We start from the raw sequence: 27,680 nt of genomic DNA, 5'->3' as shown, positions 1-27,680 counted from the left end.
AGAAATGACTAATTAAATGTTATTCCCTCGCTAATACCCATATGTGTATGTATTTATCTAGCCAAAACAACAGTGCGATTTATACTTACTAAATAAAGCACAAATCACAAAAACATCATAAAAGCGACATATATCATGCAATATTCTAATTGTCTATGATTAGTATGCGTACGAAATTTAGTTCACGTATTAATTAAGCCCTGCAGATGCGAATCCCACGTATAATTCATACATTAGTAAGGTTGGTAAATATTTTCCACATCACTCCAATCCATTAGTTCGATTATAATTAATTAATCAATTTAATTAATAAAACAACATGCAAAATGGGGTGGGTATACAAATTTTTGCATAACCCGCTCCAGCAGGTGTACATAGGATGCTAAATACCACACACAGTACACTGTCAGCAGATTATATGAGATCACCTGTTGCCCAGGCTAATACTTAACAAGAAACTGAGTGTAATGTTAGCTGGTGTGCACCATGCTTGTGTTTAGACTATCGATTTCCAGGGCTTAGTCAGTAATTGTTGCTTGCTGTTGTGTGGCTTTGCTGTCTATTGACCACATAAGTTTTAGATCAGGTGGGGTGTTCACAGCCCTTCGGCACACAAACTCTACATGTGTTTATAGATTGAGTTTACCCAATGAAGGTCCATCTTTAATAGAATGTATTAAGAATGGACTTTGTAGTTCTTGTAATGACGGTAAAATTAGTTTCTTTCATTCTCAGTTTACAGCATTTTAATTCTGGTAAGTATGCTGAATAAAAACTTAGTTTATTTTCATAATTATCAAAGGCATTATTTTTCACTACAGAGCTGTTTCTTATTGTTTCACCATCAGGTGCTTGATTGATGTTTTACTGTTTGCTTGTCTGTCTTGTTTAGATCCAGGACCAGCTGCCTCATCTCAAAGCTATTGTACAATACCATGATGAGCTGATGGAGAAGAGGCCCAACCTCTACACGGTAAGGCAGAACCATAGCCCTTATTTCTTTCTCTATCCACACTACCTCCCACACAGAGCAGAGTATGAGGAGGTGCTTCCTTAAAGAGTGCAGCACTGCTCTTGAGTACAAATACGCATCATATAGTAACCAGAATTACTTTGGGACAGCATTCTATTGTCCCTGTGCTCTTTCTGACACCTCACCTGCTTATCCCATGCATACTACAAGCAGATCTATCCAAGTTCCACACATCGAAGGGACTAGTGATTGTCAATGTGTTCTCTTTTATGAACCCACTACCTCATGGCGTGCCACATGTGAAAATATACTGGGTACAGTCACTTAGCTGTTAACATTTACATAAGTCACAAGAAGTGAAATTTAATAAAATAAAGCCCTCCTAAAAGCATCTTATATCTGCAATGAACATCTAAAAATTAAATATTTACAAGTTAGGTTGAATGTGTATTTATGTTCAGAACATATGGAGCTCTGTATAATGGATGATAATTAGCTTCTGACATCAAACAGAAGCATAGAAAGGAATATGATGCCAGAGAAGATCATCGGTCCAAGACTGTCTTTAGACATCTGCCAGGTACCATCATTGCTGATGTGGCACTTACAGCTGGACGTATTTTAAAGACAGTCAACAGACTGTAAATTATAATTGTGAAGGAAAGTCCCTCTATCGTAGCGTCTCAGTTATCTGGGTGTAGGGGGCACACAAAACCATGCGCTGTCCCATGGCTCTTTGAAAATGCAGCAAGAAGCCTGCAGCTGCTTGCTGTGAATCTCACTAACCTGTGGTTGCCCTTCCCATGTGCTCCTGGTCTCCTGGTTGCTACCCCTTGCCACTACAGATACAAAATTTCAATCACCTGATGAAAATTGTCTGGTCTGCTTCCCTCACTGGAGCTCCTCTCTTCTTCATTCCAAGAACATCCAAGGAGCTAGGACCTTGTATCGACTATCGTGGATTTACTAACATCACCATTAATGACCGTTACCTGCTTTCACACATCAAGGACAGTCTTTGGTCAATTCAAGGTGCTATATATTTCACTAGTACAGCTTACCATTTGGTCCAGCTAAAGAGAAGTGAGGAGTGTACACCCTTTAAATATTATGAATGTCGTGTCACGTCCTTTGCCGTTACCAGGGCTCCAGCAGTCCCCCAGAGATTTATTACCAGTATATTCTCTGACGTTCTGAACTAGTTTCTTGTAGTGTAGCTTGATAATAACCTGATCATCTAAGCTTCCCTCCCTCAGGATCAACTCCATGGTCATTCTCTTCTTCAACATCTCAAGGAAAACCACCTATCCTGTAAAATACAGAAGTGTGTGTTTGAGAGAACAGAGTGGAACATCTGGGCACTTTGCCTTTTTGAGAGTGGATTGTCTATGGATCAACTTAAGATCACTGCAATCTTGAACTGACTGACTCCTAAGACTGTCAAGGAGACCCAGAGTTTCTTGGGCCTGGATAACTTCTACAGCTGGTTCATTAAGAACTTTGCCAATATGGGTAGCTGTCTAACTTCCACTTTGGAAAAAGAGAGTCTAATTAAAAGATGTATTTGGACTCATGAAGCCCAAAAGGCTTTTGTCAATCTCAAGAAAGCTTCACCCTAGCTCCTGTTCTCAAGCACCCAGACCTATCCAGAAAATCAATTGCGGTTACTGATGCTTCCAATTTTGCAAAAGGAGCAATTCAGCTTCTGTTCCAGAAGGAGGATAATTTAGAGTATCGCATTTGTAATATCTCCCATGTCCTGAATTCATGTGAGCTATAGTATTCAGTTGATGACTGCAAGCTCCTGGTTCTCGGGCATGCTTGTATGGAGTGGCAGCATTTTCTTATGGGAGCATTCAAACATTTTGAGGTTTGGAGGGATCATAAAAATCTTCAATTTCTGCAGAACATTCAATGTAGGATCAGCTGGCAGGCTCGCTGGGCCTAATTCTATTCACAATATTGTTTTCATAGACTCACTTCCCTTGTACATAGAATATTTTTGCCAATGCCTTGTCTAAATGGGACATTGTGGTTGAGGATTCCAGAACTTCTGTCCTTTTGCTCCCTGCCAAAGTTGTGTGTCTGACAAGATATCTTTTACAGCATGTGAAAGATGCTCATGCTGATACTCTACACAGTCAAGTACTCTTGGCCAGAATCTATATTTTTTCCTACAGTCCTTGTTGATCCCAACTAAGTAGCTTCAAACCAAGGTTCTGAGAATGTGTCATGCAGAGTTAAATCAACATTAAAGTTAGTCTTAATTTATTTCTGGTGTTTACAGTTCACCAGGATATGAACGTATACGCAGAACCACTGGAGTAATGCGATTGTACGGCCATGGCAATTTCTGCATATTTATAGAATTTGCCAATTCGATTTTGTTCTTGATATTTTGGATCCTTTTTATTAACCAATAAGGTCAATCATGTTGCCATTAGGCTTCATCACTCTAATTCTTGGAAGATTAACCCTATTTTCATGTTTACCAGCTGAAGACTTTTGTGCCTTATCCTTTCCTGTTATTCTAGATGGGGAGTACGGGGTTAGTGAGATCTGTTATTCCTGGCTTTTCAGAAATCAATTACAGGTCTTCATTTACTGGAAAGGCTAGCCTGCTAGAGAGCATTTATGGGTTTCTGCCTTTTCAGTCCATGTCCCTAGATTGGTTTGACAAATTTTCCTGGAATTTTGTGATGAGCGTAGGGCCTTATCCAGCAAGGCCATTTTTATGCTGTTTGCTTTTCCTCCTGAGAAGGTAGCAGCTTCACAAAGGCACTTGCCTATCGCATATTCCAGTGTGTGAAGTAATTGTTGTATGTGGAAACAGTTGCCCTATAACTTGGACAGCAGAAGACCAAGGACCGGCCTGCAAGTAAGCATCCTGCTCTGAATAGTTTGTGCCTCCCAAATATCCTTCTGTTTCCGACATGGATTGTGGTATTGACCTGGCAGTTGTTCTTCAGCTACAAACCCTGCTACTGACCAGTTAAGGACTGTGAATGCTGCCCTTTGTCAAGCAATCCACTACAGAACTTGCAACCTTTCTGCCATCAGTCCTTTACCTTCTAGGTATTCTGGAGAACCTGTATGGTGTTTTTGGACAGCTTAGTGTTTTAGTTTGCCTTTTGACCTTCTCGATTTTCTTCTGACCGATCCAAAGTGGGGTATCTGATTTATTCCTTAGCTTGTGCAGCTCTGGCTTTGGAAAACCCCTCTACTTGTTGCAGAAAACTCCATCTGAACAATTATGTCAACTTTTTGCGAACTTCAAGAAGATGTTTTAGAGACCTGATTGTGAAGCTTCTGCAGAGGATGCCTTGTGTGAGATTTATCATGGAAATCCCGAAGCATTGTCCTAAAGTACAGATTCATGAGCTTGATGTGGAAACTACCTAAGTGGAATGCATTCATATGGCAATATTCTGAAGAGGGTTAAAGGAGGGGTCAAAGGATGTGCTGCCATGACCTTCTTCATTTGCTGAAATTCTGGATCATGTTGTTCTGATAAAAGCTAAAGTTAGAAGGTGCTCAATGGAAAAGTGGAGAGTTCATTCTTCCCTCAGTCTTAAGGCTGAATCTATTACTGAGTTTATTGATCCTTTGCCTGACAAAGCAATGCACGTTGGATCTGCTACAGACACATTGTACTACATCGAAAAGGATTGAAAGAGTAAGGAAACATTATTTCTCTATTGTGCAAGCCCTCATCATTTGCTGTGAGACTCTCCTGTTCAACCTTCCAAACTGTCAAATCTCCTCATTTAAAAGAGAGGAAGGAGTGGGATATTCTGCTCTCACTAATCATTTCAGTTCCTCACGCTTTTTGAGTTGAATTTAATTCTTCATTTTGTGTGCCGGACAGTCTGTCTCTGTTCCAGCTCTGTTAGATTCCGGTGACTTCGGAATGTATATGGACTTGAGATGTGCTTAGAGACTCCAAATTCAGGTCAGGAAGAAGGTGTCTTCAGACAATGTACAAACATATCAATGGATCTCCGTTGACTCTGGGTTTCATGGCCTTCCTCACGGTTCCACTCTTGGTGTGTTTAGCTATTCATAAAACCAATGGTCGCCTTTGATATAATCATGCCTCCTAGTTATGCTATAGGGCTTTGGATATAGTGGCTAGAATGATACAATTCCCATATCAATTGGGAAATTAGGGCTGTGTCTCTTTCCTCTCAGTTCTGTAGTATCAATCATCATTCAGAGTAGAGCTACTGGGCTCCAGTGGTGCAAGAACTTTCTGAAGGCCTGTCTCATTCCACTATTGCTCAGACATTGTCCATCTCTATGGCTTATCAAGAGTTCTTTGTCGTTTTCCGAAGCCTTCCTCTGTGTCACTCGCTCCTCATAGGGATTTGTATTGTGCCATCCTGACCCTTCCCGGAGCCATAATTCCTTATGGCAGGAAAAATTGTCTTTCCAGAATCAGATTTTGTGGAACTATTTGGTTGAAAATCTTTAGGAGCAAATGCACCACCTGTGGTAAACAAACACTGGTGACATAACTGGTTACATGGAGGACATTATGTGTTCTGTAGATGGTATTTTCACTGCAAGTCATAATTCCCACTGGCACTGATACTATAGGTGGTAACAAAAATACCAATAATGTAAACATTACCACCAAGCATAAATATAATCTTTGCAGAATGGAGAGGATGTGGCGTAACGGCCAGAGTGTCTGACTTTGGAACTGTGGAACTGGGTTTGAGTCTCGGCGTCTGCTCAGCATCCTGTATTTCTGGGCAAATCACTCAATCTACCTGTGCCTGATGCTCATGTAAAGCGCTCCAATACCTTCTGGTTGTGTTTGTGCTAGATAAAACTGAAATAAAAAAATTAAATGGCAATTCACTGCTGATTCTATTACTATTGAACTACAATCTAAGCCTGTACTCTTTCTGTTACAACACATTTGTGTGCGCCGGCCTTTTTTTATTTTTTATTGCCAGAGCACAGTTGGGTCTCACTGAGGATTAGAGAACCGCAGGGCAGTGGAAAACATAACAGGGATTCTCTCTAACAAAGCCATATCTCTGGTTTATTATGAAGTAATAAGACTGTAGCTGAAAATGGATACAGTGCATTAAAAATATTTTGAAAATACAAAATAGACAGGAATTAAAGAAAGAATGTAATTGAGAACTGATACTTTGATGCTGCTGAGAGCAAATTCCATAATATGCAGAAAAACTAGTGAAAAAAACTAGTGAATACAAAAGAAGTACGAATGCAAAAAAATGCTTTAACTTAAGTAGTCATGGTGTGACGCCGATGATGGAAGAAAGATTACTAATGAGCCTGGAATTGTGCATTGTAAAAAGTCTGTTGACACAACTGAGGAGGACTATTTCTGGGTTATGGGAGGCAGAACAGCAAAGGGTCTATTAGAAAACCAAGCAGGTAAATTATTAACCAATTTGTGGCGATATATGGCAAGGCAGGGGAAAGAAGCATTTGAGGTCACAGGAAGATTATGGACCTGGGGTAAGGGGTGGAACTGAAACATTTCTCTGTAAAGGTTCATTCACTTTTCATGGCCACACATGGGAGGCCAACATTCTATGTAACAAAGATATGTTTATTAGTAAGTATGAGATGTGGGGAATTGACTTTTAGGGTTTACACAATGAAACTGATGGAATGTGTTATTCCAGAAAGCTATACATTTGGAATAAATAAGGGTGAGCCCCCTGACAAAGCGTTATCAATCTGAAGTGTATTGGGAAGATGTAAAGGTCCCAAACTTAAAATAATTAATGGAATTGTGTTCTAATTCTGAGACAGTTTAGAGAACCTTTACATAATTGTAACAGAATCATTGAAAAAGAAAGAAACATATGTAAGTATATTTTTGATTGGAGATCATTTTCTGAAGCCATAGTAGGTACATTGCAGAGAGTTCTGAATGGAGATGGTTTCACCTCTCAAAATACAGCCCTCTGGAAGGCCTTCCGCACTTAACAAGGGGGTTGAGTTAATGATGGCCTGGGGTTTCAACATTACTCCACATATTCCATTCTGAGAACTGCCACTGTCTGCATCTTGTGGTAGGTCTATGCCTGGTCCACATGCCTAGCTTGCAGACATGTTGCGGTACAATTCAATAGATTTAGACCGTGTCTGCAAGACCATCACTCACCTGTGTATGTAGACCAACAGTTTTGCTGTCTTCCTGCTCAATGTCCGCTTCGATATAAATATAGGCTTTTGCATGAGCATCCTGATATCCTGATTGCACACCAATAGTACATCTCAACAGGTTTCCACAAGAGGGTATTCAAGAAGCTGTAGGCTCTCAACTTGACCGTTGCAGTTCTCCATACTTTGGACTACCGCTCCCCATGGTCCATTGTCTTGAAATCCAGTGGCTCCCATGGTCCATTGTCTTGAAATCCAGTGGCTCGGGTTCTGTTAGGACTGCCTCGCACACATCATTATTCTCACCATTTGAAACCGCTGCACTGGCCACTCTGCATTGCTCTTAAAGCCCTCTTCAAGAAGGTCCCTGAATTTACTCAGACGACCTTCTCTTGATATCATTCTGCTTGCACTTTGCCTTCTGGTTCAGTACAACTTTCAACAGCTCCTGGGATCTTGCAAACCCATCAGGGTGGTCGATCATTTGCCCGTCCTGCCTGCCAAATCCCGAACTCTGTTCCTCGGTCTGTGCCTCCATGCATCTATTTAGGCAAGAACAGCTGCTCGTTCAGTATTCTCAGCATCCACGAGTGCTGCTTCCTCCTTTTCCCCCTGCCTATTTATCATTGTTCAACATACTCCACTTGTAGACTCTCAGGAATGGTGAGTATTTCAATCCACCGAGTTCCAGATCTAAACATCTGCGGTTATTTCAATGAACTCTTTGGAGATAGGGGGCAAGCAGTTCTACAGCACCACCACATGTCTACATTCTTAAATGCCCCACGGCACGGCTAGTGGTCATACCATACCACTCTGCACTGCCTCCGACCTGTCTACATTCTGGCAAACTGTGCTCTAGCACACATGTGCACAGTGATTGCACAAGTAATCTGAAGTGTCCACAAGGAGCTGCCATACAACATTTAGGCTGCTCAATTTTCGCATCCTCTTAAAATAGACTTTAGTGAGCGGCCCTCAGGACTGTGCCTCAGATCTTTCTTTGTCATTCTTCATTTCCTCTCATCCATCACTAGACAATCTTGCTGGTAATATGTCTGTGGGACATTTAAACTCTTACTATGTATATCTCCCTGTTTAATACCAAAAACAGAAGCAAATCTTTACTGCATTTGCCTTAGAATGCCCAATCTCATGGACAGTGTTTAGTTTTGAGGTTTTTCTAACACATTATTCTTTTCTGTCAACAGTGGAAAGAGTTCATACAGGTGGGATCATCTGTTCCTGATGAAAGGTTAGATGCTATCATCGCTTCCCAGAAGGCCAATGAGTGTTGCATTCTGATCTATACCTCCGGCACCACGGGGCAGCCTAAAGGGGTGATGCTGAGCCATGACAATGTGAGTGTTACCATTGAAAATCCACTATTGGCCAAGGTCTTGAGCTGCCACAAGCTTCATTGAGATACTGCTGACCGCCAATGGAGATCAAGAAGGACCAGGGTGATTGGGGCGGGTTTTAGTGGTTCCTTCTGAATGATCAAGTATGAACATGGTAAGTCAATGCATTAGCCGTGAGAATGGAGGGTTGGTAAGGGTTTGTAGGTCATGGGAGGCTGCTGACAGGCAGGAGGAAGCGGTCTATGCTCCCCCTGCTGTAGCTGAGGGGTCATGCTGCACTTGCACCCGTAGCCCATGCCCAGACCAGCACTCCAATTTACTGGATGTATTTCCACTCTGTAAAAACTTGCCCAGTGCTCCTACACCTGTAACTCAGGGATGTGGCCAGAGATTTCTGCTTCTGAAAGCCCAATATGTAAGCATGCTATGCAAAGCACAAAGGATGCTATGGACATATGCACAAATGACATATGATTCTCATGTGCCTGGTAACTTCTATTAAAAAGCCCATTCGAATTTATGGCCCACTCGTAGAGTGGGACAAAGCGTGCTGTTTCTCACTTATCAATGTTGTGTTTACTTCATATTGTCTGTCAGTGGATTTGTGAATGATGTTTTGAGCTCTGCACAGCAGGCAGCCTGCCGTGGCAGTAAGTACAGCATCTTAGGCCAAGTTAAGACAACCCACCTTACTAGAGCACTGTGGCCATATCTTAGAGGATGGCCATCTCCTGGCGTCTTAAATCCAAAGTTTAGTCCTGAGAAGTGACTTATTGAATGTAAGAAGAACAAGGCAGGTGAAGAGGTAAAGTGAGAAGACTTCATGCAAGTGAAGCACTCGTAGTTGCAGCATTTAGGACTAATAACAGTTCAGCTTCCCAGCACCAGGATACCCTCATGGCTGAAAAGAAGCGCTCTACAAATCTACTAACTGAGTGAGCTATATAGTAAAAAATAAATAAAGTAATTCTCGTCTTGGTAAAGAAATTAGCTTGCTTATTTTGGAGGTCCAGGTTCCTCAATTAACTTGCATTTTTTCTCATTCTGAAGATCACATGGACCACGAAAATATTTGGCAACTATACTGGCAAGCAAGAAAAGGAGAATCTTCTCAGCTACCTGCCCCTGAGCCACATCGCTGCACAGTGCTTTGACATCTGGCTCACCATGCGCTTCGGAGGGACCACTTACTTTGCAAGCCCGGATTCCCTAAAGGTAACCTGTCGGCGTGATCAGTAAGTGCCCGGATCACTGCATGTTGTACACGTGGTTTTCTCTTGGGATCTTACCTGTTGACATTGGCTGTCTTCTGTAGATTGACTTAAACCCCTCATATGATAACAGTGACTTCACTTGACATTCAATCCGCGATTCAGGTCTTCGGTCTTGCCTCATCAGGTGTGTTTAAGGTCCACGCCCCTCGCAGGCAACTAAGGTCAGCCTTTGAGGCTGAGTTATGAACAAACCTAGAGGAGGAGGTCTCTGGGCTCCTCAATGGCACATGTTTGGCCACGTCCAAAAAGAGAAGCCAGATGCTGGATCTTTACCAAATACAGCCCAGTCTCTGAACTCCTGTTTTTGCTTTGGTTTCAAACGAAGGGCCTTAGTTACAATGAATTGGCATAGGGCGGCGACACAAGGCTTTTTCCTGTGCTGCCCTACGCTGTTTCAAAGCGCAGAAATGCACCAATATTTACAAGACACTGTGCATTCCTGTCCTTTCAGCCAGCCCACAGTTTGCAGCCTAGCACCAACCCAGGCCCCCTAGCACCATGGTGCAAGGATGTCTATGTTGTTGGCATGATTGTTTTTATGAAAGAGGGGGCCCCTTCCTGCACAAAAACAATCAATGGAGGCTTTTATTCTTGTTCTATGTGTGCTGCAGAATGCAGCAGATGTGCAAAGAGGAAACAATATGGAGAGAAAACATTTCTCCACTTTACTCCTGCTCTGGGGAGGCATGAGGATTTGGTGCTGCCCAGTGTTTATGGGATTTTGTAAATCTGGAGCAGCATCAAAATCCATGGGTGTTGCGTGGTAACACCACCCCAACGCCCACGGAACACCTTCTTGACACAGATAAGGCAAGGCAGCGCGAAGCCTTACTCCATATCTATGAAGCCATGCAAAGCCACACAGGGTGGCCTTGCATCCCATCACGGGTGTGACTGAGGAGCCTGCGCCAACGGAACATCAAAAATAGTGACGCTCCAGTGGCACAGGCCTCTAACTCCTGAAGTTCATATCCCTCCAATAGGTGCTATTCCAGAGGGGGAACAGGGGTGGGCTGGGCACTTGGTGGTCCTGGAGAATGCCTTTGGAGCCAGTGTTAAATAATTACAGCCTCTCTCACCTCTGACGCAGTGTGACTGGCCCAGATGGCCTCCCACGCAATAGCCATTTACAAACATCTAGCAAACAGGCAGCAACCAAGCTCGCACTTCCAATAAAATTTAAATCACAGTATAATTAGATGTGCAAATTATGTATTCGTGCAAACAGAAGTTTAAGAAATTCGGGATTTCCCATTTCATCACATTGCAGAATCTCTACATTCCTCCCTACGTTGTTCAATTGGCAAAGACTTTCCCTGCAAGGGAGGGGAGCTGCATAACCTCCTGGAAAAATAGAAAACATTCAGAAAGAATACCAAATATAAAAAATGTATAAAAGTACTTACACCATTTGTGCTGGTTCAATCTCAACAAATGAAAATTTGGGGGTAGTTTTTTTAAAATACAGCATTTATGTACACAGCAAAAGCTGCACAAATATTTATGCAGAGGATTACTGCAAAGGCAATACATCTGCTGGTTAATCTCTGCAAATACATTTTTACCTGAGAACTATACTGCAGAGGAAACATGTTGCATTGTTTGAAACTTTTCAGTTCTTTCCGCTTCTGCAGTTGTGCACGTTTAGGGGCATATTTATTAAAGGGTTACGTCACCCTTGCACCACGCAATAGGGTGCAAAAGCGATGCAACTCTTGACTTAGATTTATCATGCCACGCATGCCACGCAAGGCCACCTTGCTTGACCTTGAATGTCTTGATAAATGTAGAGTAACACAACGCAGATCAAATTGCAGCGTTGCACCAGGGAGGCGTTCCTTGGGTGGAGCGTGGGTGTTCCCATGCACCCAACCATGCACTTTGGCGCATTCCCAGTTTTGCCATTACTAGTAGACCTGGGAATGTATCAAAATGCTACGCTTCCTCAGGTGAGGCATAACAAGGAGAAATACCTTTATTTCTCTTCTGTTTTTTCCTTTTTCTATGTATGCTGCATTCTGCAAAGAGGAAAAATACCTCAGGGGATTGTTTTTGTGCAAGAAGGTGCCCCTTCCTGCATAAAAACAATCCTGCTTACCACGCAGGCACTCTAGCACTGTGGTCCAAGGGAGCCTGCATTGGCGCTTGATAGCACATTGTAGGCCAACACAGGGAAAATACAGGAATGCACAGCATTAATGTTAGATACAGCGCATTCGTGTCCCTTTTCTATCATGCAGCACTGCAAGGTGGCTTGCTGCCCTACAATGCGCTGCGTGATTTCTTTAAAAATATGCCCCTTCTTTTATTTCTACTTCAGGCAGTGATTGTTAGAACTGAGTGCTGGCCTGAGCCTTCCTGGGCGTTCCAGGATCCAATCAATGCATCTGGGGAATTGTAGACTTCGCTGCTTCGAAGGGACTCATTGGACTAACTAGGGGTTCACTTGGGTCCTAGCCTGTTAGTGGTTCCTGAGCAGAAGCTACTGTTTCTCATTGGTGTCCCAGGGCCTCAGGTGGTATCACACTGATAAATGGGTAAGCAAGTGACTTCTGGTGGAGACTTTACTCGAACAATGACCAGGTCGAGCCATGTAGGCTTCCTTCGGGATGTGACCGCAGGTCTGGAACTCACGTGTAACATTGAGGAAATATGAATTTTTATGATCAATTGTGTCCCCTATCTTAGACCCCAACGGCTCCATGTACATGCTACAAGTACATGTATGTTCCCTCCACTTCCAGCTATGAAGACGCAAATACATATGCGTCCAACGTTAACATGTCCTCTTTCAGATCCACCATGAATGGGTCGAATATTCCGTTCCTAAGTATGCCTTGCCACCGTCTTTATATGGTGTACCTTTCACGTTTTTCAGCTCTGGCAAGTTAGGCCCTGAATTCTGCCATCGAGCTTTTCCTGCTTTCTGCCTCTGAATGCTCCAGCCTGGACCTGCATCTGTATCCATGACCTTTGTCTTACTTCCTGCGCGGCTAACGGTGCCTGGCCCGGCCTGTTGCCTGCCAAGACTGTATTCAGCCTTCAAGTTATCTGCTCCGCTCCTCGAGAAATGCATTCCTGTCTAGTAGTTTAGGTAAACATCCTTCCAGCTGCAGAGCAAAGGGCCCGGCCTTACTGTCTCCGTGCAAGTAACTCATAGCTCCTGTTACCATGGTAGGCCCATGCCCCCTCGCATCTCATGTAGACACGTAGACACTTATACACGCACTAGAAGTCAGTATAGGATAGCCTCTGCCTGAGAGACCTTTCCTTCCAGATAATACCGTTCCTTAAACACAAGATATTAGATACGATTTGGGATTAGGTTGTTCTGACATCCCAGACTTCTGTCTCCTCATGTAGGGCTAAATGTCAAGTCCCCTTCACCCTCCAGTTACACGTCAATCACACGTCATGCTGCCGTGCGCGCACCTCTGCCATGTATTTCTGCTGACTTTGCAGGATTTCTCTTATGGATCCACCCACCTGTGACATCCTCAGAATGACGTTTCTAGTACACGCCCTCATGCACGCCTATTGTAACGCCTTTTTCATTACGTATGTGTATTCTTATCTCTCCTCTCAACTGTTACGCCTTCTGCATATGTCTTTACTGTAATGCATTGACTATATATATGACAACCTGTCAATAAAGTATTGCTCTATGCCTTCCCGAACCTTCGTGGTGACGGAATCCGATTGCCTGGTTCGAACTAATTCCTTTGTAAGGAATAAATCCCCTTTTAAAACTTCAAATACCACGGATGCTGCCTCTTATTTTTACTGAGTTATTCTTATTGAACTTTACCGCATAAATTAAGTCTAGGTAATTTAAATTTACCACAACATGCCAAAGTAATCAGTCTAAAAAAACTACACGTCCAGTCAGAGTTATTCTTTTTAGTAAAATTGTTATTTGTTCGCAGGTGTCAAACGTAGAGCAGTTAAAAGTAGGAAGACCTCTGGGTGCTGAGATTTAACCACAGAAATATTTTAATGCTTAGAACTCCTAACCAAAGCTCTAGAAATACTGGTACTTGTAAAGCCCGCTGCTGCTGATGATGAGAAGTGGCATCTGTAGGAAGCTGGCTCTGTATATACTATACCAAAGTGAGGTGCAGTGTGCAGAGAGTCCAGGGGAGCCCCAGAGGCTCTACAGAGGTTAGAGTAGATAGCACCTTACTCTCTTTTGTGGTAGTGTGGGCGAGCAGTCGGGCCTATCAGAGGGTAGGGTTAAGAATCTGTAGTACACACACAGGCAAGAAATAATTAGACACACTCAATGACTAAATCTGAGGCCAATGGTTTGTAAAAATATTACTTTTAGTATATTTATTTTATAGAACCAAAGACACTTTGTTGCTGTAAGATGCGTTTTCCAATGTCACTGTTTTTCGATGTAAAAAGTGGACACGCTGCATTTTTCAATGTAATCCTATGGGGGGAAACACAACCAGCAATATGCAGATAAGTAAAGGATTTACGATATTGAGCTTTTGAATGAAGAATCAGCACAAGGCAAGGTTCAGGTAAATGACCTCAGTGCACCACCAGCGGCACCGGGGCGGCCGGTCGCAAAGGTCAACCTCAGGATCTGGTGCCAAAGTTATCCAATGGTGAAAGGGAGCAATCAAAGTAGTACCACTTGCAGGTGAGTAGCACGGTTTTAGAACCCAGTGGGTTAAGGTGAGCACGGGGATCACGAGGCAGCACCAAACTTACACCCTCTGCAGCACGCGGGGTCTATGTGCAGAGTGCAGCGTTGGGCGCTCAATTCAAACTAATGGGCAATCTTGAAGGTGGAAAAAGGCTTCAGGCTCAGGCTAGGAGGCTGCAAGGTAAATTGGGATGGGCTGGGGTGTCGATACACCATCAGTTGATCTCCCCAAGGCCCCCGGGTGCAAGGGGATCCTTCGGTGTCGGAAATCAGCCTACTGGTGCAGGTTGAGGTTGGGGGGGTCATCGTGCAAAGAATGCAGACATCGACGTGGAGTCCGGCAGGGGTCAACCCATGGTAGACTCCTGCTGTAAATCTCTGCGGAACCTTTGCTGGACTGGTGGGTCACTGGAACACAGCCAGTGGGCATCGGGTGCAGAGGTGGTCAGTTCCACAGGCAGAGCACTTTGTCTTTAAAGCTGGTTGTCTTCTGGACAGGTTCGCTGTCCAGAGGAGATTAGGTGTTTTTTGGAAGGCAGACAGTCCTCTCAGGGTACTGGCAGTCACTGGGCAGTGAGACAAGTCGCTCTTCTTTAGCAGGGTCTTGGAGGACTGCAAACAGGCCGGTAGGGGTGGAACCAAGTAAGTTGGTGTCTTCAGTCTTCACTGCTGCACGGCTCTTCTTTGGTCTCTTCTTCGTAGATTGTCTTTAGGGGTGTAACAGGGGTCACAAGGAAGTAGCCAATGGGCTACTTACCTTTAGTGTGCCTACACCCTTTGTATGTCCACGCCTTCTAGGTAGGGGACATATCCCTACCTGGCTAGAGCCCTCTAAAACAATAGGGAGGATTTTCAAAGGAGGGAGTCACTTCAGCTCAGGGCACCTGGCTTAGAGGGGACACACTTCCCATGCTTACTAATTTCCCTTCCGACCTTGCTGCCATAAATAGGGCTTGGTCAGGGAGGCAGGCATCTCCACTAGCTGCAGAGGCCCTGGTCAGCATAACAAAGGACGGGAAGCCTTTAAGGCTCACTGCCTTTCTATGCTGTTCCTGCTAGGGAGTAGGCGTGAAGCACCTTCACCTAGAGAAGGCTTTGTCTAACCACCAAGAGCAAAAGGGTCCAACCTCATGGGGTCAGAAACACGTCTAGAGTAGCAGGCTGGAGGGGACCAGTCAGGCACAGAAATTCAAAGTTGTAGGACGCTAGCTCGATATATACTATACCAAAGTAAGGTGTGGTGTGCAGAGAATCCAGTGAATCCACAAAGGTAGGCAGAGGTAAAAGTAGATAATACCTTACCCTCTATTTGTGGTAGTGTGGGCAAGCAGTAAGGCTTTATCAGAGGGTAGCTAAGCATTTATTGCACACACTCAATCAATCAATCTTGTTGACCGGGAGCCAGTGCAGATCTCTGCACGCCGTTGACGTTGTTCCAGTAGAGCAGAAGGTCGGTGTGTTTGGTGGGTGTTGAGTGGGGGATGTCGGCGTCTGTCATCGGCATTTGGGTGTTGAAGCTATTGGGGATGTCTGTGATCTTGCGGTGGAAGAAGGTAGCCAGGGAGTCGCAGAGTTCTTGTGACGGCGGAACGTCATTGGAGCTGGAGTAGGGGGTGGCGAGCTCCTTCACGATGTTGAAGAGCTCTTTGCTGTTGTGTGCGTTGTTGTCGATGCGTTCTTTGAAGGAGGTTCTTTTGGCGGAACGTATGAGTTGGTGGTGTTTGCATCTGGCATTCATGAGGGCTGCATGGTTGTCTGGTGTCTGGTCATTGCGCCACTGCTTCTCGAGTCTTCTACTGGCAAGAAATTATGTCACACACTCAAAGACTGAACTCTGACCAATTTGTTTGTATCACAATATTATTCAGTTGTGTTTTATTTTTTAGAAATGCCAAGACTGGTACTGGTAAGTGTAGTTGTACTTTGCACAATTAATGCAGTTAAATACAGTTTGAATGCAGTTGTATGCAATTTGATTAGTTACTGGTAAGATACTGGTATATAAAACAGTTGGAATTACTTTTCAGTTACTTTTCTTCCACAGCAAGGTATCGCTCGATACCATACTGGTACACTTCCTAGGAGAAAGGAAAAGATGGTAATGGGTTTTTCAATATAAGTACCATTTTCCAATATTACTCATGATACACACTTGGGAGAAAAAAACTGGGGTTTACGGGTCTGAGAGCAGGATTCGGTCAGATGGGCACTCGAGTCCCACCATCAGCAGCACAGTGGGGGCCGGGTGCAGAGTGATGCAACCACTGGTTAGCCAGTGGGCTATGCACGATCGGTGGGTGGGGGACTGCGTGCGAGCAGGCCACGAAGTTGATGAAACAAAAGCTCCTTGGGTCGTGGTCAGCACTGCAGGGCCCAAAGGCCAGCAAAAGCACTACACCGGCACATAGGCGGACGGGTGAAGGATGCAGTTCCCCACTACAACTCTGCTTTCCTCACAGTGAGTGGAAATGTACTACCAAGATGGCTAACACTGGTGCCTGGTGTTCTGAGCACAAGGCCTTGATGGAAGTTGTGGGCAAGTCAGACACCGGGCACCAGTCTCAGACACCTTAATAGTACATTTCACCTCACTGTCGGTGTGAGAAACTGACCAGGTAAATGATGTCCACTAATGTAAATGAACACCTTCCACCAGTCCAGACAACCCTTAGGGTGATTTAAGAAGAAGCTATTCAAGTGGTAGCTGTGGAGAGCAGCCTTCAGGCTAAGTCTTGAAGGAGCATAAAGCAGCTTGTTTTACCAGAATGCGACCTTATAGTATAGATTAAACGAAAGAGAATCACACAAGGTATTTATAAAAATATGTATTTATTAGATGATACTTTCTAGTACATTCCAGTAGCTCCCAAACTAACTTATAAACAAAGCCCCCAAAACTATAGCAAAGAAATCACAGTAAATAGCACTAATACACAGCAGGCCTCGGGGTGGACGAACTATATGCTAAAAATGTGGTATAAGAAGCACGACTTGAGTCAGGACAATGTCGAGAGGACGTAGAATTGCTGGGAGCCCAAGGAACCACCCAAGGTGAGTAGATGCGGACCCCACGGAGAACGTGTTCAGTGTGAGTACACTACTTCGTACTCCGTACAAGTCTATGAGCAAGTCGCGGTTGGATTTTTAAAGATTAAGGACCCTTCCCAGGGGACCCTGAAGAAACCTTGAGGAAGACAGAAGGTTGGAGAGCCACACCCCTCATAGATACCATGGTACCCAAGTTACCTAGCCCAGGGAAGCCAGGTGTATAGGTGTGTATTGGCGTCGGAAACCGCAGTCAAACTCAATGGAGGACTTCAGGAAAGTGCCGGTGCTGGAAGGAGAGAAAGTGTGCTTAGGAATCCAAACGTGGATTCTTGATGAAGAGTACCTGAAAGCAGAGGGGACAGAGTCTGGGTCACTTGAAAGTGGCCAGGGGCTTGGTAAATGAATGCCACTTATGCCGGTGCTTCAGGATAGATGTCGATGACGCTGACTCTGCAGCTGCAGGGACCAGGCTACGCTGAGGATGACCAGGAGCTGGATACGAGCTGTCCCACGAAGGATGTTCAGTGCTGAGGAGTCGGTGTCTGAGGAGAGCACCCACAAGCCTTGGCAAAAGCAACCCATGCAGGAAGTCAAGAAGTTGCAGGAAGAGGACCAGCAAGGTCCAGGAGACTCACCACAAGCAGGGAAGTCAGGGCAATCCCAGAGCAATCGGGGAAGCCCAGCGAAGTTGTTGTTGACCATCCACAGGACCCACAGGTTGAAGACACTGGAGTCGCAGGAGGACCTCGGGCAGCTTTACAAAACAAAATGCCACGGAGCAGACGGTGCGATGTGGTCAAAGATCGGTGCCAGAGGTTGGGGCTACTTGAAGCCTAATGCACTTGCTACAGATATTCCAACAAGTATTTGCACTTGCAAAAGTACGCGTTACACAGGGGTTCGGGTATTGTAGCCTCCACAATGGATTCTGACCTCAAACTGGGTGAGAGGGCAGCTCGGGCCTCAAGGAAAAAAGAAACCCACCTCTTGTGTTGTTGAACCCATCACAGTCAGTCGGAGCTTGGGATCAGCAGACTGGTCAGCAGTGGTGCTGTGCCTGTGAATGCAGGGGAGATGCCCCACAGGCCCTACACAGATCCTGTATGGTGCACAGGCACAGACGAGGAAGAAGACTGAGAGGGAGACGAAGTCAGACCCAAACGAAGTCCAGCAAAGTCCAGAGTGCCCCGACGGTCGAAGTGCAGTGGTTTGAGTTCTGAATCTTGTCCACGACGAATCTAGGAACCTACACCCAGGTAAGGCCTTAAGTACCCTAAGGAAAGGGTTGGGAAGATTCATGGGACCCTCCCAGGGGAAGGTATGGACAGGGGGGGAGGTAACTCTCATGTCCTTTGTCCAGTTTTGTGCCAGAGCTTGAACTGGACTATGCATAGGGACACCGAATGTGCCTCTCCTGCGGGTTCTCAGGCACTGGCAAGCACACCCACCCAGCCCTAATACAATAATCCTGCCAGGGAGGTGGTCACACCTACCTGTGACAGGATACCTATTGTTCTGCCTTCCCCTGGTTGAGCTAGGCTCAGCAGCAGGAGGGCAGAAATGTGTCTCTGGTCAGCACCAACCATTTTATGCTATTTGGGACTAGAAGGCTGGTAGCCTGGAACAGCGAGAGCCTAACGGAGGGCTCTCCCGGTAGATGGAATCATACCTCCCACACTGCTTTTCTAGATGGTCATCGAGCGGTCACGTAATACCCCTCTATATTAGTATATGGCTGCTTCACTGGCAACCCGGGAAAATGGACTCTGTAGGCTGCAGGGGTGTTCTGCTCATGCAGGGGCACCCTCTCATGTAGAACCAATCACCCTGCCCTCAGGATTGTAAAGGCCTGCTATAGAGGTGACTTATAGGTTTTAAGTTCAGTGACCCGTAGATATAGTAAACCTATATCTTAAGTAAGTGGTGCATGCACCGACTTACTCAGGCTGCAATGGCAGGCCTTTAGGTCCATTTTGAATGGTCTCTCATCGGTGGCATAAAACATGCTGCAGCCCATGGGAGACCGATGTGGTACCTATGCCCTCGGTACACGGGTACCATATACTAGGGATTTACAAGGGTACCCCAGTATCCAATCTGCGGTGTACCCAGGTACATAGCATAACAATTTAGGGAGAAAGCAGATAGACTGGGGTCCTGATTAGCAGGATCCCAGTCAGACTAGTCAAAAAGCAGCTTAGCACTAGGTAAAAAGTGGGGGTACCCATGCAGAAGGATCCTACCTAACTACAGTCAAAAATGAAGAGTTACAGCTGTGCTGGTTGGGCTGGGTGGGAGGATGAGTGTTTGATATCAGTACATCTTCCATCAGGCCCTGTCCTTCACACACCTTCCCACCCAGCCCAAACAGCACCCTGGAACTATGCTTTGTTGAGAGTGAGTGGACATGTACTATCAAGATGGCTGACACTGGGGCCTGGTGTTTTGAACACAAGGCCATGATGGTAGTTGTGGTCAAGTCAGACACCAGTCCCCAGTGTCAGCCATCTTGCAAGTCCATTTCCACTCACTGTCATGAAAGCAGAGTTCAAGGTATCTTGTTTGGGCTGTGTGGGAAGGTGTGTGTAGGACAGAGCCTGATGGGAGTTAAAGTAATGGCTGATGGGGGTCTGTTGGACTAGGGTCCCGAATAAATATGGCTGTACTTTGATAATTTAATCTACAAGCACTATCAACTCCTTCAGGTCAACGCCGTCACCTCCAGCTGCTTCAACACCCTCAGCATCCTCTGCAAGACCTTCAAGTGGATCCCCCCTCAGCCAAGGAAGACAGTCACCCACGCACTCATCACCAGCAGACTGGACTATGGAAACGCACTATATGCCGCTACCAGACTCATCCTCGTCATCCCCCCAACACGAACACATCAGACAACACCTACGAAGTCTCCACTGGCTCCCATGGAGAATAGAGTCACTTTCAAAATCCTCACTCACGCCTACAAATGCCTACACTACAACGGATCCAAATACCTCAACGACAGAATCAACTTCCACGTACCCAAAAGAAATCTCTGATCTTCCGACCTCGCACTGGCCGAACCCCGTGCATCCACAGAGCCAGAGCAGGCAGAAACCTTCTCTCACATTGCCAAGACCTGGAATGAGCTACCGTAAGACATCAGACGCGCCCCCTCCCTGAACACCTTCAGGAAGACCCTCAAGACCTGCCTCTTCGGCTAAACAGATCTGCGGACCCGCCCCCCCTCAGCGTCTTGAGACCCTCACGGTGAGTAGCGCGCTTACAATTCCCTGATTGATTGAATGATCTTTAAAACGTGGGTGTTTCCTCCTGGGCATGGTGAGTGTGAATGTGAAATAGAGGGCGTGTTTAAGAAAAGTAATCTGACAAAAAAGTGATATGTGCAAGTAGTGGTGAGAAATGCAGTGTGTGAGTGTGTGCAAGGCTGACAGCAGTGGATGGGCAAGACGTTCTCTAATGGGTTTGCACCAGCATTGTGTGAGCAAAGGATCATGGTAAAAAAATGTTGGGCCTTATATTGGTGGATTGGTGGGCGTGTCTACTATTGAAATTCTTTTTTGGCAAAGCCTAGGCTTGTTTTTGTGACAGATTTTTCAATTTTACACTTGCCATGTGGCACACAAACCAACAAGGTTCCACAACCACGTTGGATGCATCCTAATCTGTTCGGTAGGACAACCAATGCTTGATCGTAACCGGAATGCCTTTGGGACCGCCTTTTTGACCGTCTCGATCGGTTCTGACTTTTTTCGAACCGACGCTGTCGGGAAAATGGTTTTCGACCGATGCGGGGTCTGAGTTTTACCTGCTATGCATCATCATACGATGGTCGGGGGCGTTGTGGTCGAGTCGGTGTAAATATTTCCGAGGAAGTTGGTTGGACGGTCTTTCCAACTGACATCGTAATGAGGGCCCACATGTTCCAAACAAATGGATTGTCCAATAAGGGAATACATCAGGACAGATTTCATTTCTTGACATGAGGCAAACATTCCAGGCCATCCTCAGGCTCACTCTTTATTACTGCAATAATAGGATGATGTTTGATGGCTGGCTGTGGGCAGCACCGGACACCCCATGAAATATGTGATACCCAGGGGGTGGGAGAAATAAGTGAAATAGATGAACTGGGAGACTGCACTACTGAAGGGTGAGTAGATTATGAAGGCAGATGAGACTTTTTATGACTGCAATCAAGGAGGTCATGTATCCTCATGACCAGCACCTTTTAAGTCCTGCATATCCTGAGAGGTCGCTAACTGAACATCTGCTACGGGCCTTGAGATCTCTTGGACAGCAGCCACAGTAACATAATAATGAGCAAGGTGCAACCGTTGCTGCTTTTCCGGGTGGGCATTTAGAATAAGAGGACAGGTAGGCTGAGCTGAGACTGCACTTGAAGGCTCTGATGGTATAGGAGTTAAGGAGTTGGAGGATGCAAGCCCAGACAATCGACCAGAGAAAGATCTTCTTGAAGACCCCGAGGAGCCCCATTTCCCACCTTTAGCTAGCTAGTGGTGTCCAGTTACTCCAGTTCCACATTGGGCTTAACAGCCTCTGCCTGTAGTCTTTTTCCGATGGACATATTTATCTCTGAGCAGTGGCACTCTCCCTGTTAGTGGCTAGTTCTTCTTCCTCGCTGGTTGTTGATAACACTTGTGCATGCCTTACATGTGAGGAGTTGGATGTTTGCTCTGAGTCCTGCTGAGATAGTGGTTAGGTATCTGGAAAGGAATGAGGACTAAAAAAAGAAATGCTGCTATATATATATATAGATATACATATACATACATATATTTCTATTACACTGGTGGCAGTAGCACCAGGGTAAATATGGATTAGTTACAGTTTACATAGGCAACACATTTTTAGTTTTCCTAATAACGTTGAGGACCTTCGAACAATCTGCACAAATGTCTAAAAAAATAGAAGTTTATCTGCTTTGGGTCCTTTGCGGCAAGTTTGTTGCAGATTCTCGAAGCAGGCCTGAGAAAAAGCAAGGGTCCAGAAAGTGTAATTTGCAATTTGAGTTACTAAAGAAGTTTTTGCTCTCAGATAAAGAAAGAGATACTGAATAGAATAACACCAAACTATCCCTAAAGTTAGAAATTTACTGAAGAACTGTGCTTTTGTTGGATGGGTGTAAATCTGTTCTGTAGTTTTTCAGAAATTGCAATTTAAAGAATGAAGAGGTTACATTTTATAGATTTCGTGACAGATGTATAGCTAGGTTTTTAAACTTTAGCATAGTGTGATGTATTTTCATGAGAACTGTCAGATGTTTAACTGACTTTGTATTTTTTTTAAATTTGTGCAGATTCATCAAGGAGGCACTTTTAAAAGAAGGGGTAAAATATGGTTATTTGCTAGTGACTATGATGTTTGATGAATCAACAAAAACATTTGTAAGATATTTAGCATGTTCAGTCTTCTGTGAGCATAGCAAGGTTCATAAAGATCCATCAATGGGGGGATAAGTTGAAGGGGTGGGGGATAATTTAATGTACTGATTACTTTGGTGCTCTGCGTTTAATCTACAGTCTATAGGACATAATGGCCTGTGCAGAAATAGCAGGTTTCAGTCAGACCTGAGAAGGGGGAATTAAATGTAGGGGATCAAAAAAATCGTTCATTTGCTGATATCATTGGTAAAGACAGTGCTATCATCAATTATGTAATTTGAGATTTCATCAGCAATATCATCAATGATGTCATTTAACAGTGAAGTAATATGTGAGGTTGTTGGACTTGGCCCTCTCTGCACGGTCTGTGCAAAAAGAACAATTGATGGACAGAATGCAGAACAATGTCATGCCTTCACTCCAGTACTGAGATCTGGGCCTAAATCCATCGTTGTTTTGCTCCCCGTGCCTTTCCAGTTTGAACCCAGCCATATGCAAATAAGCATTGGCCCTGTTCCCAATGGGAACAGTCCATACAGGACTGTCAGGCCAGGCTCTCTCTGGACTGAAAACAAAGAATCCCAAGACCATTTACGGGGTTTCACACCTCATCAACCAGGATGACCAGTTTCAGGGTTTTACCCCTCATCAGCAAGGATAGCTTGACTCCAGCGGCATAGAGAGCACGAGACCCACATCTTGGCATACCCATCCCACTTGGGGTGACCAATGCAAAAAAAATACTTGATGGACAGAATGCAGAAAACATGTCATACATTCACCCCAGTACAGAGATCTGGGCCTAAATCTATCTTTTTTTGCTCCCCATGCCATTCAAGTTTGAACCCAGCCATATGCAAATCAGTCTTGACCCTGCGCCCAATGGGAACAGTCCAGCCCGAACTGCCCAACCAGGTTCTCTCTGGACTGAAAACAAGCAACCTAAGACCGGTTTCAGGGTTTCACCCCTCATCAGCCAGGATGACCAGTTTCAGGGTTTCACCCCTCATCAGCCAGGATAGCTTAATTTCAGCGGCATAGAGAGCACGAGACCCACGTCTGGGCATACCCATTCCACTCGGGGTGACAAATGCAAAAATAACAATTGATGAACAGAATGCAGAACAGTCTCATACATTCGCCCCAGTACAGAGATCTTGGCCTAAATCCATCTTTTCACGAGACCCACGTCTAGGCATACCCATCCCACTCGGGGTGACAAATGCAAAAATAACAATTGATGAACAGAATGCAGAACAATCTCATACATTCACCCCAGTACAGAGATCTTGGCCTAAATCCATCTTTTTTTGTTCCCTAGGCCATTCCAGTTTGAACCCAGCCATATGCAAATCATTCTTGACCCTGCGCCCAATGAAAACAGTCCAGCCTGAACTGCCAGGCCAGGTTCTCCTTGGACTGAAAACAAGCATCCTAAGACCGGTTTTGGGGTTTCACCCCTCATCAGCCAGGATGACCAGTTTCGGGGTTTCACCCCACATCAGCCAGGATAGCTTGACTCAAGTGGCATAGAGAGCATGGGACCCACGTCTGGGCATACCCGTCTCACTCGGGGGGACAAATGCAAAAAGAACAATTGATGGAAAGAATGAAGAACAATGTCATACATTCAAGCCAATACAGAGATCTGGGCGTGAATCCATCATTTTTTTGCTCCCCATGCCATTCCAGTTTGAACCCAACCATATGCAACTAAGTCTAGACCCTGTGCCCAATGTGAACAAGGCAGCCCGAACTGCCAGGCCAGGTTCTCCCTGGACTGAAAACAAGCATCCTAAGACCGGTTTTGGGGTTTCATTCCTTATCAGCAAGGATGACCAGTTTTGGGGTTTCACCCCTCATCAGCCAGGATAGCTTGACTCCAGCGGCATAGAGAGCACGGGACCCACGTCTGGGCATACACGTCCCATTCGGGGTAACAAATGCAAAAAGAACAATTGATGGACAGAATGCAGAACAATGTCATACATTCACCCTTATACAGAGATCTGGAACACAATCCATCATTATTTTGCTCCCCATGCCATTCCAGTTTGAACCCAGCCATTATGCAAATCAGTCATGAGCCTGCGTCCAACTGGGAACAGTCCAGCCCAAACTGCCAGGTCAGGTTCTCCCTGGACTGAAAACAAGCATCCTAAGACCGGTTTCGGAGTTTCACCGCTCATCAGCCAGGATGACCAGTTTCGGGGTTTCACCCCTAATCACCCAGGATAGCTTGACTCCAGCGGCATAGAAAGCACAGGACACACGTCTAGGCATACCCGTCCCACTCTGCCCTGTAGCATTCATTGTGCTATCCACCCAAGTAGCCATTTTAAACATGTCGCAGGCCTGACATTGCAGCCTGTGTGCAGTTTTAATTTGCCAATTTGACCCAGCAAAATAAACTGCTTGACAGGCCTGTGGGACCCCCCAGATATGGTGGAAGTGATCCCACAGGATCCCCGCCAAGGGGTTAAAAGCTTTTTTTTTTTTATGTTGCTGCAAATTCACAGGTGGATCAGCGGATTCATGCCAAAATAAAAATAAAAGACATGTGGCTCCTGCATGTCTTTTATAAGTAGCCCCCGGGTGGGCCAAATCCCTGGGGTAGTGTATATTAAATTTACAGGTTTGCCCACGCAGAACCCCCGTCCCCCAGGGCCTGCCTACTTCACGGGGCAAACAAGAAGATGAGCGCAGGGGAAGCCCATAAGGCTGCCCCCGAAGCCCGCGGGACCGCCACCTCCCCAGGGCTTTATGAGTTATTGAAAAAGGGGGGCCACGCGCACCCCAGCTTTTCTGGGTACCGTTACCTCCCAGGAACTGCCATCTCCCCAGGGCTCAAATAATATAATGAAGGGGGCCCATCGCATCCCCCTGGCCTCATGGGCCACAACCTCCCAGGGTCTGGGTAGTCTAATGGAGGGGGGCGGAGCAGCCCCCCTCCTAGAGCCATACATGGCCCTGGGGGCCGACATACCCCAGAGCTGGCTCCTGCAATGTCCTAGTGTTCCCACCCCTGGGACATTGCAGTTTGCAATGGCTTGGCAGGAGCATTACTGCTCCTGTCAAGCCATAGCAATTGCTGCTCTGCTCTCAGCAAGCGAAAGCATTAAAAATGCTCTTTCTTGCTGAAAGCGGAGCAGAATTGCAATATCAGAGGATAGAAGGGTTAAATATGTCAAACAACAAACATAATTCCATAGTACATTAGGCAATTTAATTGGAAAACTCATCCTACATGAGTACTGAACGCCTTATCCAGTTTAACCTATTGTGACATTAAACAATTTCATTGAAAAACACATCCAACAAGAGTACAAAATGCCTTATTCAGTTTTACAGAAAACAAGCAATTTCTAGTTTATCATTTAAACTAAACGGTATCAAAGTATTTCGATGCCTTATCCAATACGTTTCTCTTTGCGCCAACTGCTGACTAATGTCTTTGTGTGGTGCTGCTATGATCTTTTCTAGGATTGTGAACCTAATTTGAGGTATAGTATGTTTCTTTTCTACCGAGTGAGCAGCTAGGCAGGATTTTATGTTGGCTGTTCTAATCATACTTTTATGCTCAGTGAGTCTGATTTTTATCTTTCTCGATGTTCTGCCAACATACACTAATCCACATGTACATTTGATGTCGGAATTGCAATCTGATGTGTGTCTTAATTTAATGACTTTGCCAGTATATAGCTGTGTGAATGTATTACCTGTAATCACATTGCCACAGTAGCTATAGTTAAAACATTTCCGCAACCCCAGTGTTTGAGTAACAGTTGCGTTCGAGGATCTTTTTTTCAAGAGTTCTCCTAGATTTTTAGATCGCGAGTGTGCAAACACAGATTTAGAGGTAAACACCTCCTTGAAGTCTGATTCTTGTTCAATGATCTCCCATCTTCTTAGTATGCTGCGTTTGATTGATGGTGTTGATGTTGAGAATTTTATGACAAAGACTTCTCTTTTCTCTTTATGTTTAAGTGTTTTTTTTGACAATTCATCACGCTGCATATGTTGAACATTTTGTTTTGCAGACCATCCAACACATGCTGACTACAGAGCCATCTCCTTGCTACCATACCCAGCCAATGTCCTAGAGAAACTCATCCATAAATGCCTCACCAACAATCTAAACCAATATCAACTTCTCAATACACAGTCCAACGTCAGACCCAGTCACAGCACAAAAAGCCCTCATTGCCACCACAGAAGACATCTGCATGATCATGGACAAAGGAGACACAGCTACCCTTATCCTCCTGAGCCTCTCCGCCTCTTACAATACAGTATCTCACAACTTCCTCATCGTACACCACCTCAAGACTGGAATCTAACACTTGTCCTCTACTGGATCTGCACCTTTCTGACTGAATGGACCCAGTCAGTCTGTGTGGCCACCTAGGCCTCAAACACCAGCAACCTCATCTGTGCATCGGCTCCTACAACATTGACATGCTCAGCTGATGGCCAGCTGAGCAAGGACCTGCCCTCACCCCCACCTCCCATGCCAAGAACCTCAGGATCATCATCTACAGCCAGCTCACATGACCACCCAAGTCAACGCCATGACAGCCTCATACTTCCTCACCCTAAAGATGTTGTAGAACATCTTCAAATGGGTTCCGAGAAGCAAACTCATCACTAACAAGAAGGACTATGAGAACATTCACATCAGCAAAAAACTCACCCTATAACCAGAAATCATCCAGAAGTCAGCTGCAAGAATGACACTTAGCCTCCCGCACCACACACATCACACCCCACCTCAAAGAGGTCCACTGGCTCCCTGTACACATACTAGCA

The 27,680-nt window shown here is 45.1% G+C and overlaps 1 protein-coding gene across 1 annotated transcript in view; it reads left to right on the top strand.

Annotated features, from left to right (window-relative positions):
* Nucleotides 1-27,680, top strand: part of LOC146863666 (long-chain-fatty-acid--CoA ligase ACSBG2-like) — a 386,688-nt gene that overhangs the window by 261,023 nt on the left and 97,985 nt on the right. The window contains exons 7-9 of the mRNA XM_085627762.1: nucleotides 893-973; nucleotides 8,338-8,487; nucleotides 9,538-9,702. Of these exons, the coding sequence (XP_085483888.1) occupies nucleotides 893-973; nucleotides 8,338-8,487; nucleotides 9,538-9,702 (396 nt within the window). The remainder of the gene's footprint in view (nucleotides 1-892; nucleotides 974-8,337; nucleotides 8,488-9,537; nucleotides 9,703-27,680) is intronic.

This window comes from Triturus cristatus, chromosome 2_1 (assembly GCF_964204655.1).
Source record: "Triturus cristatus chromosome 2_1, aTriCri1.1, whole genome shotgun sequence".
NCBI classification, from domain to species: domain Eukaryota; kingdom Metazoa; phylum Chordata; class Amphibia; order Caudata; family Salamandridae; genus Triturus; species Triturus cristatus.
Note: the sequence above shows the minus strand (reverse complement) of the source record. Positions and strands in the feature narration are given on the sequence as shown.